This window comes from Aegilops tauschii, chromosome 5, assembly GCF_002575655.3.
Source record: "Aegilops tauschii subsp. strangulata cultivar AL8/78 chromosome 5, Aet v6.0, whole genome shotgun sequence".
NCBI classification, from domain to species: Eukaryota; Viridiplantae; Streptophyta; class Magnoliopsida; order Poales; family Poaceae; genus Aegilops; species Aegilops tauschii.
The window spans coordinates 325,050,230-325,067,996 of NC_053039.3; the positions used below are offsets into that span (position 1 = coordinate 325,050,230).

At 47.4% G+C, this 17,767-nt stretch overlaps 1 protein-coding gene across 1 annotated transcript; it reads left to right on the top strand.

Moving 5' to 3' along the window:
• Nucleotides 1-12,682: 12,682 nt before the first annotated feature.
• LOC109755372 (probable acyl-activating enzyme 17, peroxisomal) lies at nt 12,683-17,245 on the top strand. Its single transcript, XM_020314283.4, has 14 exons — nt 12,683-13,116; nt 13,206-13,335; nt 13,438-13,688; nt 13,795-13,999; nt 14,123-14,163; nt 14,246-14,371; nt 14,490-14,563; nt 14,744-14,964; nt 15,333-15,427; nt 15,542-15,758; nt 16,174-16,299; nt 16,375-16,473; nt 16,557-16,766; nt 16,903-17,245. The coding sequence occupies exons 1-14, from the start codon at nt 12,854-12,856 to the stop codon at nt 17,008-17,010; spliced, it is 2,166 nt and encodes a 721-aa protein (XP_020169872.1). The 5' UTR covers nt 12,683-12,853; the 3' UTR covers nt 17,011-17,245.
• The last annotated feature ends 522 nt before the right edge of the window (nt 17,246-17,767 follow it).

The window sequence follows — 17,767 nt, forward strand, 5'->3', positions numbered from 1 at the left end:
CCTCATAGTAGCCAAGAAAGATTATGTCTTAGAAGCACCGCTAGGTGATGCACCAATCCCACAAAACCAAGACGTTATGAACGCTTGGCAATCACGTGCTGATGATTACTCCCTCGTTCAGTGCGGCATGCTTTACAGCTTAGAACCGGGTCTCCAAAAGCGTTTTGAGAAACATGGAGCATATGAGATGTTCGAGGAGCTGAAACTGGTTTTTCAAGCTCATGCCCGGGTCGAGAGATATGATGTCTCCGACAAGTTCTTCAGCTGTAAAATGGAGGAGAACAGTTCTGTTAGTGAGCACATACTCAGAATGTCTGGGTTGCACAACCGCTTGTCTCAGCTGGGAGTTAATCTCCCGGATGACGCGGTCATTGACAGAATCCTCCAGTCGCTTCCACCAAGCTACAAGAGCTTTGTGATGAACTACAATATGCAGGGGATGGAAAAGACCATTCCCGAGGTATATTCAATGCTGAAATCAGCGGAAGGGGAGATCATAAAAGAACATCAAGTGTTGATGGTGAATAAAACCACCAAGTTCAAGAAGGGCAAGGGTAAGAAGAACTTCAAGAAGGACGGCAAGGGAGTTGCCGCGCCCGGTAAACCAGTTACTGGGAAGAAGTCAAAGAATGGACCCAAGCCCGGGACTGAGTGCTTTTATTGCAAGGGAAGTGGTCACTGGAAGCGGAACTGCCCCAAATATTTAGCGAACAAGAAGAAGGCCGGCAACACCCAAGGTATATGTGATATACAAGTAATTGATGTGTACCTTACCAGTACTCGTAGTAGCTCCTGGGTATTTGATACCGGTGCGGTTGCTCATATTTGTAACTCAAAGCAGGAACTACGGAATAAACGGAGACTGGCAAAGGACGAGGTGACGATGCGCGTCGGGAATGGTTCCAAGGTCGATGTGATCGCCGTCGGCACGCTACCTCTGCATCTACCCACGGGATTAGTTTTAAACCTCAATAATTGTTATTTAGTGCCAGCTTTGAGCATGAACATTGTATCTGGATCTCGTTTAATTCGAGATGGCTACTCATTTAAATCCGAGAATAATGGTTGTTCTATTTATTTGAGAGATATGTTTTATGGTCATGCCCCGCTGGTCAATGGTTTTTTTTGATGAATCTCGAACGTGATGTTACACATGTTCATAGTGTGAATACCAAAAGATGTAAAGTTGATAACGATAGTCCCACATACTTGTGGCACTGCCGCCTTGGTCACATTGGTGTCAAGCGCATGAAGAAACTCCATGCAGATGGACTTTTGGAGTCTCTTGATTACGAATCATTTGACACGTGCGAACCATGCCTCATGGGTAAGATGACCAAGACTCCGTTCTCCGGAACAATGGAGCGAGCAACCAACTTATTGGAAATCATACATACCGATGTGTGTGGTCCAATGAGTGTTGAGGCTCGCGGAGGATATCGTTATGTTCTCACTCTCACTGATGATTTAAGTAGATATGGATATGTCTACCTAATGAAACACAAGTCTGAAACCTTTGAAAAGTTCAAGGAATTTCAGAGTGAAGTTGAGAATCAACGTGACAGAAAAATAAAATTCTTACGATCAGATCGTGGTGGAGAATATTTAAGTCACGAATTTGGTACACACTTAAGGAAATGTGGAATAGTTTCACAACTCACGCCGCCTGGAACACCTCAGAGAAATGGTGTGTCCGAACGTCGTAATCGCACTCTATTGGATATGGTGCGATCTATGATGTCTCTTAACGATTTACCGCTCTCATTTTGGGGCTATGCTTTAGAGACTGCCGCATTCACTTTAAATAGGGCTCCGTCTAAATCCGTTGAGACGACACCGTATGAATTGTGGTTTGGGAAGAAACCTAAGCTGTCGTTTCTAAAAGTTTGGGGATGCGATGCTTATGTCAAGAAACTTCAACCTGAAAAGCTCGAACCCAAATCGGAAAAATGCGTCTTCATAGGATACCCTAAGGAAACTATTGGGTATACCTTCTACCTCAGACCCGAAGGCAAGATCTTCGTTGCCAAGAACGGGTCCTTTCTAGAGAAGGAGTTTCTCTCGAAAGAATTGAGTGGGAGGAAAGTGGAACTTGATGAGGTGATAGTCACCCCTTCCGAACCGGAAAGTAGCGCAGCGCGGGAAAATGTTCCTGTGGTGCCTACACCGACTGGGGAGGAAGTTAATGATGATGATCATGAAGCTTCGGATCAAGTTACTGAACTTCGTAGGTCCACAAGGACACGTTCCGCACCAGAGTGGTACGGCAACCCTGTCCTGGAAATCATATTGTTAGACAACGGTGAACCTTCGAACTATGAAGAAGCGATGGCGGGCCCGGATTCCGACAAATGGCTAGAAGCCATGAAATCCGAGATAGAATCCATGTATGAAAACAAAGTATGGACTTTGACTGACTTGCCCGATGAGCGGCGAGCCATAGAAAACAAATGGATCTTTAAGAAGAAGACGGACGCGGATGGTAATGTGACCATCTACAAAGCTCGACTTGTCGCTAAGGGTTATCGACAAGTTCAAGGGGTTGACTACGATGAGACTTTCTCACCCGTAGCGAAGCTGAAGTCCATCCGAATCATGTTAGCAATTGCCGCATACTATGATTATGAGATATGGCAGATGGACGTCAAAACGGCATTCCTTAACGGCTTCCTTAAGGAAGAGTTGTATATGATGCAGCCGGAAGGTTTTGTCGATCCTAAGAATGCTAACAAAGTATGCAAGCTCCAGCGCTCAATCTATGGGCTGGTGCAAGCATCTCGGAGTTGGAACATTCGCTTTGATGAGATGATCAAAGCGTTTGGGTTTACACAGACTTATGGAGAAGCCTGTGTTTACAAGAAAGTGAGTGGGAGCTCCGTAGCATTTCTCATATTATATGTGGATGACATACTATTGATGGGAAATGATATAGAATTCCTGGAAAGTATACAGGCCTATTTGAATAAGTGTTTTTCAATGAAGGACCTTGGAGAAGCTGCTTATATATTAGGCATCAAGATCTATAGAGATAGATCAAGACGCCTCATTGGTCTTTCACAGAGTACATACCTTGACAAGATATTGAAGAAGTTCAGTATGGATCAGTCCAAGAAGGGGTTCTTGCCTGTATTGCAAGGTGTGCAATTGAGCACGGCTCAATGCCCGACCACGGCAGAAGATATAGAAGAGATGAGTGTCATCCCCTATGCCTCGGCCATAGGGTCTATTATGTATGCCATGCTGTGTGCCAGACCTGATGTAAACCTTGCCGTAAGTTTGGTAGGAAGGTACCAAAGTAATTCCGGCAAGGAACACTGGACAGCGGTCAAGAATATCCTGAAGTACCTGAAGAGGACTAAGGATATGTTTCTCGTTTATGGAGGTGACGAAGAGCTCGTCGTAAAGGGTTACGTCGACGCTAGCTTCGACACAGATCTGGATGACTCGAAGTCACAGACTGGATACGTGTATATTTTGAATGGAGGAGCAGTAAGCTGGTGCAGTTGCAAGCAAAGCGTCGTGGCGGGATCTACATGTGAAGCGGAGTACATGGCAGCCTCGGAGGCAGCACAGGAAGCAGTCTGGATGAAGGAGTTCATTACCGACCTAGGGGTGATTCCCAATGCGTCGGGCCCAATGACTCTCTTCTGTGACAACACTGGAGCTATTGCCCTTGCGAAGGAGCCCGGGTTTCACAGGAAGACCAGGCATATCAAGCGTCGCTTCAACTCCATTCGTGAAAGTGTTCAAAATGGAGACATGGATATTTGTAAAGTACATACGGACCTGAATGTAGCAGATCCGTTGACTAAACCTCTCCCTAGGGCAAAACATGATCAACACCAGGACGCAATGGGTGTTCGATTCATCACAATGTAACTAGATTATTGACTCTAGTGCAAGTGGGAGACTGTTGGAAATATGCCCTAGAGGCAATAATAAAAGGTTATTATTATATTTTTTTGTTCATGATAATCGTCTATTATTCATGCTATAATTGTATTGTCCGGAAATCGTAATACATGTGTGAATACATAGACCACAACGTGTCCCTATTAAGCCTCTAGTTGACTAGCTCGTTGATCAACAGATAGTCATGGTTTCTTGACCATGGACATTGGATGTCATTGATAACGGGATCACATCATTAGGAGAATGATGTGATGGACAAGACCCAATCCTAAGCATAGCATAAAAGATCATGTAGTTTCATTTGCTAGAGCTTTTCCAATGTCAAGTATCTTTTCCTTAGACCATGAGATAGTGCAACTCCCGGATACCGTAGGAGTGCTTTGGGTGTGCCAAACGTCACAACGTAACTGGGTGACTATAAAGGTGCATTACGGGTATCTCCGAAAGTGTCTGTTGGGTTGGCACGGATCGAGACTGGGATTTGTCACTCCGTGTGACGGAGAGGTATCTCTGGGCCCACTCGGTAATGCATCATCATAATGAGCTCAATGTGACTAAGGCGTTAGTCACGGGATCATGCATTGCGGTACGAGTAAAGAGACTTGCCGGTAACGAGATTGAACAAGGTATTGGGATACCGACGATCGAATCTCGGGCAAGTAACATACCGATTGACAAAGGGAATTGCATACGGATTGATTGAATCCTCGACACCGTGGTTCATCCGATGAGATCATCGTGGAACATGTGGGAGCCAACATGGGTATCCAGATCCCGCTGTTGGTTATTGACCGGAGAGGCGTCTCGATCATGTCTGCATGTCTCCCGAACCCGTAGGGTCTACACACTTAAGGTCCGGTGACGCTAGGGTTGTAGAGATATATGTATGCGGAAACCCGAAAGTTGTTCGGAGTCCCGGATGAGATCCCGGACGTCACGAGAGGTTCCGGAATGGTCCGGAGGTGAAGAATTATATATAGGAAGTCCAGTTTCGGCCACCGGGAAAGTTTCGGGGGTTACCGGTATTGTATCGGGACCACCTGAAGGGTCCCGGAGGTCCACCGGGTGGGGCCACCCATCCCGGAGGGCCCCGTGGGCTGAAAGTGGAAGGGAACCAGCCCTTAATGGGCTGGGGCGCCCCCCTTGGGCCTTCCCCCATGCGCCTAGGGTTGGGAACCCTAGGGGGAGCTTCCCCCTTGCCTTGGGGGGCAAGGCACCCCTTCCCCCCCTTTTGGCCGCCGCCGCCCCCTTGGAGATCCCATCTCCCTGGGCCGGCGCCCCCCAGGGGGCCTATATAAAGGGGGGAGGGAGGGCAGCAACCTACAGCCTTGGGCGCCTCCCTCCTCCCCTGCAACACCTCTCTCTCTCTCTCTCTCTCTCTCTCTCTCTCTCTCTCGCAGAAGCTCGGCGAAACCCTGCCGGAGACCCGCTACATCCACCACCACGCCGTCGTGCTGTTGGATCTCCATCAACCTCTCCTTCCCCCTTGCTGGATCAAGAAGGAGGAGACGTCGCTGCACCGTACGTGTGTTGAACGCGGAGGTGCCGTCCGTTCGGCACTCGGTCATCGGTGATTTGGATCACGGCGAGTACGACTCCGTCATCCACGTTCATTGGAACGCTTCCACTCGCGATCTACAAGGGTATGTAGATGCACTCCTTTCCCCTCGTTGCTAGTACACTCCATAGATGCATCTTGGTGAGCGTAGGAAAATTTTAAAAATTATGCTACGATTCCCAACATTACCGAGTGGGCCCAGAGATACCTCTCCATCATACGGAGTGACAAATCCTAGTCTCGATTCGTGCCAACCCAACAGACACTTTCGGAGATACCTGTAATGCACCTTTATAGCCACCCAGTTACGTTGTGACGTTTGGTACACCCAAAGCATTCCTACAGTATCCGGGAGTTGCACAATCTCATGGTCTAAGGAAATGATACTTGACATTAGAAAAGCTCTTAGCAAACGAACTACACGATCTTGTGCTATGCTTAGGATTGGGTCTTGTCCATCACATCATTCTCCTAATGATGTGATCCCGTTATCAATGACATCCAATGTCCATGGTCAGGAGACCATAACCATCTATTGATCAACGAGCTAGTCAACTAGAGGCTTACTAGGGACATGTTGTGGTCTATGTATTCACACATGTATTACGGTTTCCAATTAATACAATTATAGCATGAACAATAGACAATTATCATGAACAAGGAAATACAATAATAACCATTTTATTATTGCCTCTAGGGCATATTTCCAACAGGAGTCGTCGTCGACGGTGGCTTCTGGCTCCTGGGCTCCGGCATCTGGTTGCGACAACCAGGTAGAAGGGAAAGGGGGAAAAGAGGGAGAAAAGCAACCGTGAGTACTCATCCAAAGTACTCGCAAGCAAGGAGCTACACTACATATGCATGGGTATATGTGTAAAGGGCCATATCGGTGGACTGAACTGCAGAATGCCAGAATAAGAGGGGGATAGCTAATCCTATCGAAGACTACGCTTCTGGCCACCTCCATCTTGTAGCATGTAGAAGAGAGTAGATGGTAAGTTCACCAAGTAGCATCGTATAGCATAATCCTACCCGGAGATCCCCTCCTCGTCGCCCTGTTAGAGAGCGATCACCGAATTATATCTGGCACTTGGAAGGGTGTGTTTTATTAAGTATCCGGTTCTAGTTGTCATAAGGTCAAGGTACAACTCCGGGTCGTCCTTTTACGGAGGGACACGGCTATTCGAATATATAAACTTCCCTGAAGGGGTGCACCACATAACCCAACACGCTCGATCCCATTTGGCCGGACACACTTTTCTGGGTCATGCCCGGCCACGGAAGATCAACACGCCGCAGCCCTACCTAGGCACAACAGAGAGGTCAGCACGCCAGTCTAAGGCGCAGGGGTCTGGGCCCATCGCCCATTGCACACCTGCACGTTGCGTACGCGGCCGGAAGCAGAACTAGCCCCCTTAATACAAGAGCAGGCTTACGTTCCAATCCGGCGCGCGTCGCTCAATCGCTGACGTCACGAAGGCTTCGGCTGATACCACGACGTCGAGTGCCCACAACTTTCCCACGTAGTTGGTTAGTGCGTATAGACCAAATGGCCAGACTCAGATCAAATACCAAGAACTTGTTAAGCGTGTTATTATTAAGTATCCGCGGACGCCGACCAGGGCCAGGCCCACCTCTCTCCTAGGTGGTCTCAACCCGCCCTGTCGCTCCGCCACAAAGTAACAGTCGGGGGCCGTCAGGAACCCAGGCCCACCTCTACCGGGATGGAGCCACCTGTCCTTTCAGCCCCCTCATCAGAATCACTTGCGGGTACTCAACGAGCTGACCCGACTTTAGTCACCACATGTGTCATGTATATAAAGTATATAGTATATACCCGTGATCACCTCCCTAGTGATCACGGCCCGATAGTATAGCATGGCAGACGGACAAGAGTGTAAGGCCACCGATGGAACTCTAGCATCCTATACTAAGCAATAGGATAGTAGGTAAGGGTAACAACTGTAGCAACAATTACAGGCTATGCAGCAGAATAGGATTAACCGAAAGTAGTAACATGCTACACTCTTCTAATGCAAGCAGTATAGAGAAGAATAGGCGATATCTGGTGATCGGGGGGGGGCTTGCCTGGTTGCTCAGACAAGAAGGAGGGGTCGTCGGTGACGTAGTCGACCACAGGGGCATCAGCATCGTCACGAGGTCTACCGAAGAGAAGAGGGGGAGAAACAGTAAATACATAGCAAGCAAGTGCATAACAGTACAACAGGCAGAGCTAGACGTGTTCTAACGCGGCATGAGGTGATACCGGTGAAGGGGGGAAACATCCGGGAAAATATCCCCGGTGTTTCGCGTTTTTGGACAGATGAATCGGAGGGGAAAAGTTGCGTGTTCGCTATGCTAGGGGCATGTGACAGATGAACGGACCATTTATTCGGATTCGGCTCGTCGTTCTGAGCAACTTTCATGTATAAAACTTTTTCATCCGAGTTACGGATTATTTTCTATGAATTTTCTAAGTTTTAAACATATTTTGAAATTTTTATAATTAGTTTAATCCGAATTGACCAAGTCAATTTGACTAGTCAAAAGGGAAGGTGTGGCCCACATGTCATAGACTATTTACCTAACAAATAAATAAATCTAACTTATTTCATGGGGTCTACTTGTCATATACTACTAGATTAACTTAGCACTAAACTAGTAGTACTTCTAGCTAAGCCTAGACTAATTAAACAAGGGCCGGCCGTGGCACAGCCGTGCACACACACGAACACACACTCACGGCTAGTCCTGGCCATGGGTAGGCCGGCCCGAAAAAGCCCGACGCCGCTCCCGGGCCGGGCTCGGGCCTAGATTTTGAGCCCGAAGACCGGGCCGGGCCCGGGCCCATCGTTTTTGCGTTTTCCTGAAGGACGGGCCGGGCCGGCCCGAAGCCCGACGGGATTTTACGTGTTCGGGCCGGGCTCGGGCCCAGAAAACCGGCCTGACGGCCGGGCCGGGCCGGGCTCGGGCCTGGGTTTTTTGCGTCGGGCTTGGGTAGGCCCGACCCGAAGCCCGGCCCGGCCCGAGGTATGGCCAGGTATACTCACGGCCATGGCAACCAGCAACAGCAGCGACATGAGCAGTACAGATAGCAGCAACAACAGTAGGCATTAGCAACAGCAAGCAGCAGCGTTACAAGGAGCAGGGAGGAGACGCAGCTGCGGCCAAGTAGCGGCAACAGCAGAATGCATCGAGAGCAGCGAGCGGGAGTAGCAGAAGGAGCAGCAACAGAGCAGCACGAGCAGCAGTCAACGACAGGGCCGCGGGCGGCTGCAGCGCGGCCGGGCAAGCCAGCACGCGGCCAGCGAGGCGTGGGCACGCCGGGACATGCCCTGGGCGCGGCGGACGCGCGGCAGGAGCGGGCGAGCACGCGCGAGGAGCGGGGATCCGGCCATGGCGGACGACGAGCTTCGGCCGGAGGGTGTCTACGGCTAGAGGACGCCCGCAAGAAGGGGATCCAGGGGGAAGTGAAGGGAGCTCACAGGGACCACGTAGAGGAGTTCAACTTGCTCGGGGAGGCGCTCGTGGTCGCGAATCGATGAAGATTGCGGCGGCTACTGTGGGTGCTCGAGGTTGAAGACGACGAGGATCCGGCGCAGCAGTGCCTCCCAGCTCGAGATGGCCGCCGTAGTCGACGCAGAGGAGGCCGACGAAGTGGATTGCACAGTGGCGCGGCCAGAGGAGGACGATGGCCGTGGCAGCGAGGAAGGCGCGGCGACCGTGGCGTTCGGCCCTTCCTCCAGATTGGCAGAGGGGGAGAGGTGGATCTGGGAGGGAGGGCGCCGAGGAGGAGTGAGGGGACCGAGGGGTCAGGGGAGGTGGCCTTATCCTCTCGGTGGCGACGCCGACGATGAGGTCCGGCGGGGACGAGCGAGGGGGAAGGCTGGTCGGTTGAACAGGGGAGGCTGGTCGGTTGAACAGAGGGACGACCGGGGGGAAGTGGCTAGGCCGGCCTGGCTGGGCCATGGCACAGTTGGGCTGATGGGATTCTTTTATCTTTTTCTTTTTTTAATGTTTTCCTTTTGTTTATTTTCTTCTACATATTTTATTTCTTTCCGTTTTCTTTTAGTTTCCTTTTATTTTAGTCTTAACAAAATACGAAAGTGGCACCTAAATTGATGTCACCAATTATGCCATTGCCTCAAATATTTTGGCACATTAAATAAAGTACTTTGTATTTGTTTATTATTCTAAGAGCATTTAAATAATAGTTTTGCCGTTGTTTTATTTGTTATAGTGCAATTAAACACATTATGAAAGTGTGGTTCCTTCACCAATATTACTTTTGATTTATTTGTCACAATTCGAACAATTTAGTTTTAACATCTGAAAACTTCATCGTTTGACTTTATTTTGAGGTTGAATTCCGAACCGGTTTTGAACTAACGTGAGATTAACAACAGTAACCGAGGTGACGTGGCATCACTAGCAAAGGGTTACTGTAGTTTAATTATCCGGGCGTCACAGTATTGCAGGAATGTATGTATGGGGGGCAAGGGTTTCATCAAAATTCGATCCTTCAACTTGGGAGAAATCTTGAGCCCCTAATCTTGCCTTGTTTCTAATGATCACTTCATACTCACCTTTGCTTGTTCTCGAAGACTCATTTGGTTCCGATGATGTTATAACCCTTTCCGATTGGCCTCTTCACAATGAGCACATATTTATCATGGGTGAAGTTATTTAACTCTCTTGCATGGCAACAACCAATCCGGTTCCATCAAGGCTTGTTGTACCTTAAGTGGCTCAAAACTAGAAAAAAATGAGAAGCAAGCACAAGAATTAGTCAACTGTTTACAAGTGACTACCCTTGTGACAATCCACTTAAGACATTGCCAACTTGAACCCGGTTGGACACTAAAGGCATGTAGGAAGGTGGATCTTGAGGATCTCCTTCATCACTTGAACTTTCATCTTCATCTTGTTCATCCACGGTTAGAGCTTGGGATTAGTCACTTGATGTGCTCCATCTTAAGCTTGATCATTTGTTTGATCTTGTGCTTGACGATCATGGAATTTTTCTCGCTCTTGATCTTGCACAACAACTTGGTCTTCTTTATGATCTTGCTCATTCTATTGGAGGGGGTCTTGTTCTTGTCATTGGATGTTGGGTACATCTTGAGCAATGTGGTCTACATGTGGTGTAAGCCTTGATGGTAAAACGATGGTGCTTGAGGTTTCTTCATCATTGATGTGAGCTTGCTCCATGGGGAAAATGTCACCAATGCATATAGTCATGATGTCTTGTAAAAGATCCTCATCACCTACGTCATCACTTAGATAAACTTTATCTCCATGGGAGCCATTGAATTCATCAAACATCACGTCACAAGTTTCCTCAACACATCTATTGGATTTGTTTAAGACCCTATAGGCGTGAGAGTTTGATCTTTATCCAACAAATATATCCTCGAAATTTAGCCAACCGGGTTTCTTTGCTGAGAAGCAAACACTTACAGTCGAATACCCAGAAATATTTAGCGTTTGGCTTGTTCCTGGTTAAGAGCTCGTATGATGTCTTGTTAAAGTACTTGCGAAGGAAGATTTGGTTCAACAAGCGATGTTGATGGTCTCAGCCCAAAATCTACATGGTGACTTATACTCATTTGACATGGACCTTGCCATATCCACAGGTGGCCGGTTCTTCCTCTTGGCTACACCATTTTATGTTGAGGGGTGTAAGGTGTGGAATATTCATGCTCAGTCCCCTCATCACTAAGAAATCCTTCCAGGGGTGTAATTCTTGAACTCCGAGCCACCGTCGCTTCTAATTACCAACAATAATTTGTCAAACTTGCGTTGTGCTTGCTTTGCAAAATCCACGAATGTCACCTTCACCTCGTCCCTGGACTTGAGAAATAACACCCATGTATATATTGAGTAATCATCAACAATGAATACACCATACTTCTTTCCCCCAAGGCTATCCCGTGGTGGAGGACCAAAGAGATCCACATAGAGGAGCTCCAAAGGCCTTGAGATTGAAACGACACCCTTGGAAGTATGCTTTGCTTTATGTTGCTTTCCGACTATGCTTGCACTACACACACAGTTTTTCAGAAAAGAAACATCCGTTATTCCAAGCATGTCCTCATCCTTTAGGAGATTTTTGGGATTTCTCATGCTGACATGGGCTAGCCGGCGACGCCATAGCCACCCCTTATCGGCCTTGGCCATTAGACACATTTCTTGGAAAGTGCTCTATTTCGAGAAATCAACCATGTTAAGGTTGTCATCCATGTGTCCAACAAAAGCCACTTTGGAGGGTATCTCTTCTAGACATGTTGGAGCGTCCAATTACAAGCTAGAAAACGATGATACATTGTGTTTGGCATGGATTAGTGCCTCTCTTGATGCATGTAGTTTGCACCGATCAAACTAAGGACACCTTTTGGAGGCGGATTGATGAGCGTTTTCAACGCAATGTGAAGATTCTCTCCAACCAAACACAAGGTTCGGTTCGAGGTTTCCAGAGTATAATTCTAAACTGTTGCAACCAGTTGTGTGGTTGTGTTGATCAGATTGAATGCCCCCTCCGAGTGGAGTGCTAGTAGGGGAGCATTCCAATACATCCAAGCACTACACAAACAAAAAATCGGGAAGAATGGCAACAATCTCTTTACTTTGTTGCATTGTTGGGAAATGAGAAGTGGTCGAGACGGAATTGAAAATTACACCAAAGGACGGGATTAAGCATGTCCTCTTCCATTGGATCTTGATGGTGATGAAGAGCTTGAGTTTTTTTTTGCGGGGTAGCTTGAGGTTGATAATGGTGATGTGAGAGATAGAAGTCTCACTCCAAGACAAAGAGGCCCAATAGGAGGAGCGCACAACGAAGACTTTTGCGAGATTTTACCCATATGTAATACGACGATGAACTATTTTCGATGCTATTTTCACATAACTATTGCGCAATATGATTTGAGTTCACATTCAAAACGTAAAATTTAACATTTGAAATGTTGTTAATTAATCGTGATTTTGCACTAGATGTGAAAACATAGTTGAAAGATTTGAGAGTTTGCCAGAGTAGAAGGAATCGGGGAGTCCGTGCGCAAGGACGGAACTTGTTGAAAAGGGAGCCTGAAATCGAAAGGCGGAACGCATGTCCAGATCAGACCAAACTCTCAAAACAAAAAAGAGCAGATAACCCGACAAGTTTTTTTTTTTTTTTGAGTAAATAACCCGACAAGCTAAGCGCCCACTTCCGTGTCATCCCATCTCATCTCCCCTCATCCCGTCCCCGTCGGTAGGTCGCTCGCCCGTTCGGTACACCCGCCCCGCCCCGCCCCGCCCGCGAGTTCCCTCGTCTCCACGCATCTAGCGGGAAGCACCAACCAGTAGCAGCATCAGTAGCAGCAGCTCGAGCGCGCGCAAGGCATGGCCGCGGCGGCGCACAAGCCCCTGGCCGCGATCACCGCCGACGACCTCGCCGCGGCGGGGGCGCCGGAGCCCGCCGCGCTCCACTCGGCGGTCCGCGGCGCGCTCGGCGCCGCCAGCGGTCGCGGGCCCGCCGCGGTGTGGGGGGAGCTCTCGCGGGGCGTGCTTCGCCCGGGGGTGCCCTTCGCCGTCCACCGGATGCTCTACTACGGCTGCTACGCCGGGTCCCCGTCCACCACGCCGCCCGCATGGACGCCCGACCCGTGAGAGCTCCCGCCTCCCCGATCGAATACCTTGCCGAGGCTCGCTCGCTCGCTTGCTCTAACGTCTTGGGGATTCTTCGTGTTTGCAGCGAGGAGGCCGCCCTGACCAATGTTGGCCGCGTCCTGGAGGCGCGCGGGAGTGAGATCATCGGCGAAGCGTACAAGGACCCAGTCACCAGCTTCCGGGACTTCCACAAGTTCTCCAACGAGAATCCAGAGGTGACCAGAGATTTTACTTCTCCTCCATGATATCACTGTTACCTGCTAAGCTTGCAGAAGTGGACTTACAGCTTCAGTTTGGTTTCTGTGTTTCAAGAGCAGGCATATTGGAAGATGGTCTTCGAGGAGATGGGCATCACATTCAGCGTGGCCCCATCTTGCATCTTGCGTGACAGTGATGCTTACCCCGGTGGCGAGTGGTTGCCAGGGGCTGTGCTGAATGCTGCTGCGAACTGCCTGACTGCTAAACCCGGAAGGACTTCCAGCGACGTTGCAATTGTGTGGAGGGATGAGGGGAAGGATTCCGAGCCCCTCAACTTTGTGACTGTGGAGGAATTGAGGAAAAAAGTTTGGTAATGATATACTTTTCTAAAGATGACTAGTTCTGATCATATAACTTTGCTTGCTTCATTGAAATCTAACTCCAGAAGTGCTTCTTCTCACTTCTGTCTAGAGTAGCCTCGTGGCAAATGCGCTCGATGCACTTAATCTGGCAAAGGGATCTGCTATTGCAATTGACATGCCTATGAATGTGAATGCCGTTGTTATCTACCTCGCGATCGTGTTAGCGGGATACATTGTTGTCTCGATTGCAGACAGCTTTGCTGCACCTGCAATATCGACGAGGCTGAAGATATCAGAGGCGAAAGCAATTTTCACCCAGGTATTTAGTTAATCTGTACATGCTCTGTAATTGTCTAATATTATGCTTAATTTCTGAAATGTGTTTGTGCTTCAATATATAAAGGTGATGTTCTGGCAATATTGATAGTCTTTTGCTTGCCAGGATTGCATCCTTCGTGATGACAAGGAGCTGCCATTGTATAGGTGTGTTATTCAAGTGCAGAGAGCATTGATCTTAAATTCACAATCAGAATATATTTCTCATACATCAGTTTTTGTTCTACAGTAGAGTTGTGGAGGCCAAAGCCCCTATGGCTATCGTGATCCCTGCAAGGGGATCCACACCGATAAAAGGACTCCGTACTGATGACCTTTCATGGGAAGATTTTCTTGGAAGGGCTGATCGTACCACGTATGATGTTACTTTCTCACTATGCCTTTCCTATGCTAACTGGCTAGTGTTCATTCTGCTGAATGATTCCCCCACCCCCCTCTGTAACTAGATTGCACTAATACGACCAAAATTGCAGGGCTGGTATTTATACCGCAGTTGAGCAACCTGCCTACCAGTTCAGTAATATCCTATTTTCATCAGGGACCACAGGTGACCTTTAATTTTGATATCTAGTGATTTGTTTGTCAGTCCTAGTATAAATTTTCTATGTACAACTACCGTCATGTCTATTATTTACATTAACATGCAGCATCATATCCTCGCTACCTATTAGTGGATTATGAGTTGATTCAGTTTCTATTCAAACTTCTGACAGCTTCTCGTGTTCAGGTGAGCCAAAGGCGATTCCTTGGACGCATTTGACCCCTCTTAAGGCAGCTGCTGATGGATGGTGTCACATGGATATTCGTAAAGGTGATGTTGTTGCGTGGCCTACAAACCTTGGTTGGATGATGGGTCCCTGGCTTGTCTATGCCTCGCTATTGAATGGAGCATCCATGGCGCTGTATAATGGCTCCCCGAATAGTTCAGGTTTTGCGAAGTTTGTACAGGTAAAGATAGTTACATACATAGTTTTTTTTTTGAAAGAGTTACATACATAGTTGATGATTCAATTTCGCAGTGTGTTGAAAAGCCGTATGTGTATTTTATTATCTCAGTTATGTTCATTTGGGAACTCAGTACTAATATCTTAATACATTTGGGTACTCAGTACACACAGTAACAGCTGTTTGACATTACTTATGCACTCATGCCTTATTAGGAAAATTCAGTCCTTCAAGGAAGAGGATTGTTATGCGTACGAAACTTCTTGTGTTTTCTGTTGCACTGAGCAATATTGATCTGCACCGTCTGTTATTAATTAAAATAGTGATTTATATCCGTTCTGCTCCTTACTGTTTATTTTATTGACTTGCAGGATGCTAAGGTGACAATGCTCGGAGTGGTACCCAGCATTGTTCGTACATGGAAAAATACGGATTGTACTGCGGGATTTGATTGGTCAAACATCAGGTAATTTCTGGATTAGTTGACCCTCTACGCCTTCTTTTTTCTGTTGTAACTTGCATAAGGGAAATAGTATGCTGATGCCATCTAGTTTGTCACTGGTACCGTTCATCTATGCAGATGCTTTAGCTCAACTGGGGAGGCATCAAGTGTGGATGATTATTTGTGGCTGATGGGAAGAGCTTGCTACAAACCAGTAATTGAGTACTGTGGTGGCACAGAAATTGGTGGTGGATTTATTACTGGATCCCTGTTGCAACCTCAAGCACTGTCAGCATTCAGTACACCTGCCATGGGTTGTAACCTGTTTATTCTTGACAGCAATGGGAATCCCTTGGTAAGTGTCAGCATGGAATTCTTTGAAGCATTTTTGTTCCTTTAAGAAATTTATGATCACATTTTCCCTACCAATATACTCATACATCGCAACTCATACATCAGTTTCATGTTGCCACCAAATGCTACTTTCCTATCACTTGCACATTCTTTCACAAACCCATATACTCCCTCCGTTCCCAAATATTTGTCTTTCTAGACATTTCAAATGGACTACAATATACGGATGTATGTAGACATATTTTAGAGTGTAGATTCATTCATTTTGCTCCGTATGTAGTCACTTGTTGAAATCTCTAGGAAGACAAATATTTGGGAACGGAGGGAGTAGATGGTTGTTTGTTGTAGACTCTAGCCCCGTCCATTAACTCGTCTCAGCCAGCCTAATGTCGGTGCATTTCTTCTAAACTTTACAGCCACATGATTCTGCTGGTATTGGAGAACTTGCGCTCGATCCAACATTATTTGGGTCATCAACGACACTGCTAAATGCTGATCATCATGAGGTGTACTTCAGTGGAATGCCAGAATGGAATGCGAAAGTATGTATTATCTGCCCTTGGTTTCTTGGTATGATCCTCAAAGGTTGAGAACTAACCGCATGACTGCATAAGCAGGTCCTCCGGAGGCATGGCGATGAATTTGAACGTACCGCAGATGGATATTACAGGGCTCATGGGCGTGCAGATGATACAATGAACCTTGGTGGCATTAAGGTAAAAATGTTGTAACACACAACTCATCTGCCAAATCACAGCTTTAGTCGGTTCATCCACTGATTTTGTATCACCGGTTTCAGGTCAGTTCCATCGAGATTGAGAGGATCTGCAACAGGGTGAATGATGCCATTCTTGAAACGGCGGCTATTGGGGTTCCGCCTGTAGGGGGCGGCCCCGAACAGTTGACCATAGCCGTCGTATTCAAAGATCAAAGTCCGCAAGCAGAAGATTTGAACCAACTGAAACTAATGTTCAACTCTGCTCTGAAGAAATTGAATCCTCTTTTCAAGGTGCTTCGACTGTTCCGCTTGAACTGCTCATTGTCAACTTACCTTTTTAGGAAATTTTGATAGAATATCATGTTATACTTTGCCTACAGTGAAATCACTTGCTACTCTGTTCCTTCCTGACCCCCTTCGTATGCAGGTTTCATCGGTGGTTGTGGTGCCATCGCTCCCTCGAACCGCCTCAAACAAGGTCATGAGGAGAGTCCTACGCAAGGAGTTCACCCAGGCAAAGCACTCTAAAATCTAGTAGACGTTAGGAAGTGTATACTACACCTATTAAAAATTTCAGGGAATTGCACACCAAACTGTGAATATATACGTACCGGCTCATGTCTTCAGAAATTCAGGTGTATTATCACACATCCATTGTACAGTGAGGCTAATTCACATTGGTCTGGCATTGCAGATAAGGTACTAATAAAGCATGATTGCTAGTCATGTACTGTTTTGTTTTCATAATGAAGAAATTATCATTGGCGGTATTTAGCCTAGCAGGGTTTGTTATTATCTGGTCTTGCGCCTTTGGGTATGGTGATCTTTTTTTTTCTTTTTTGCGAAAATAACTTCTGATCTATTCATCAACTGTCAAGGTAGTACAAAAAACACTAGAAGTGAAAAATACATCTAGGTCCGTAAACCACCTAGCGAAGACTACTAGCAAAGTAGCACTGGAGCGAGCTGAAGATGCGTCGTCGTCTTCGCCCCTTTCTCATCGGAGCCGGGCAAACCTTATTGTAGTATACAATTGGGTATGGTGATCTTCTTGAAGAGATCATCTTGGAAGCATAGGTGGGGTTGTGGGTGACGATCCGCAGGGTGTGGATTGTGGTGGTGGACCGTACTGGCGCATGTCTCCTTCCACTTGGCCAACAGCTCCCTCTCTTCGCGATGATGGTTCCAAGCCCTCGACGATGGTGCTCTCAAGGTGAGGTGGGTACGACGAGGTGTTGTGCTCCCAGGCCCAATAGAGGCAAGCCCTATGGTCATTCCAGCGCCTCCTTTTG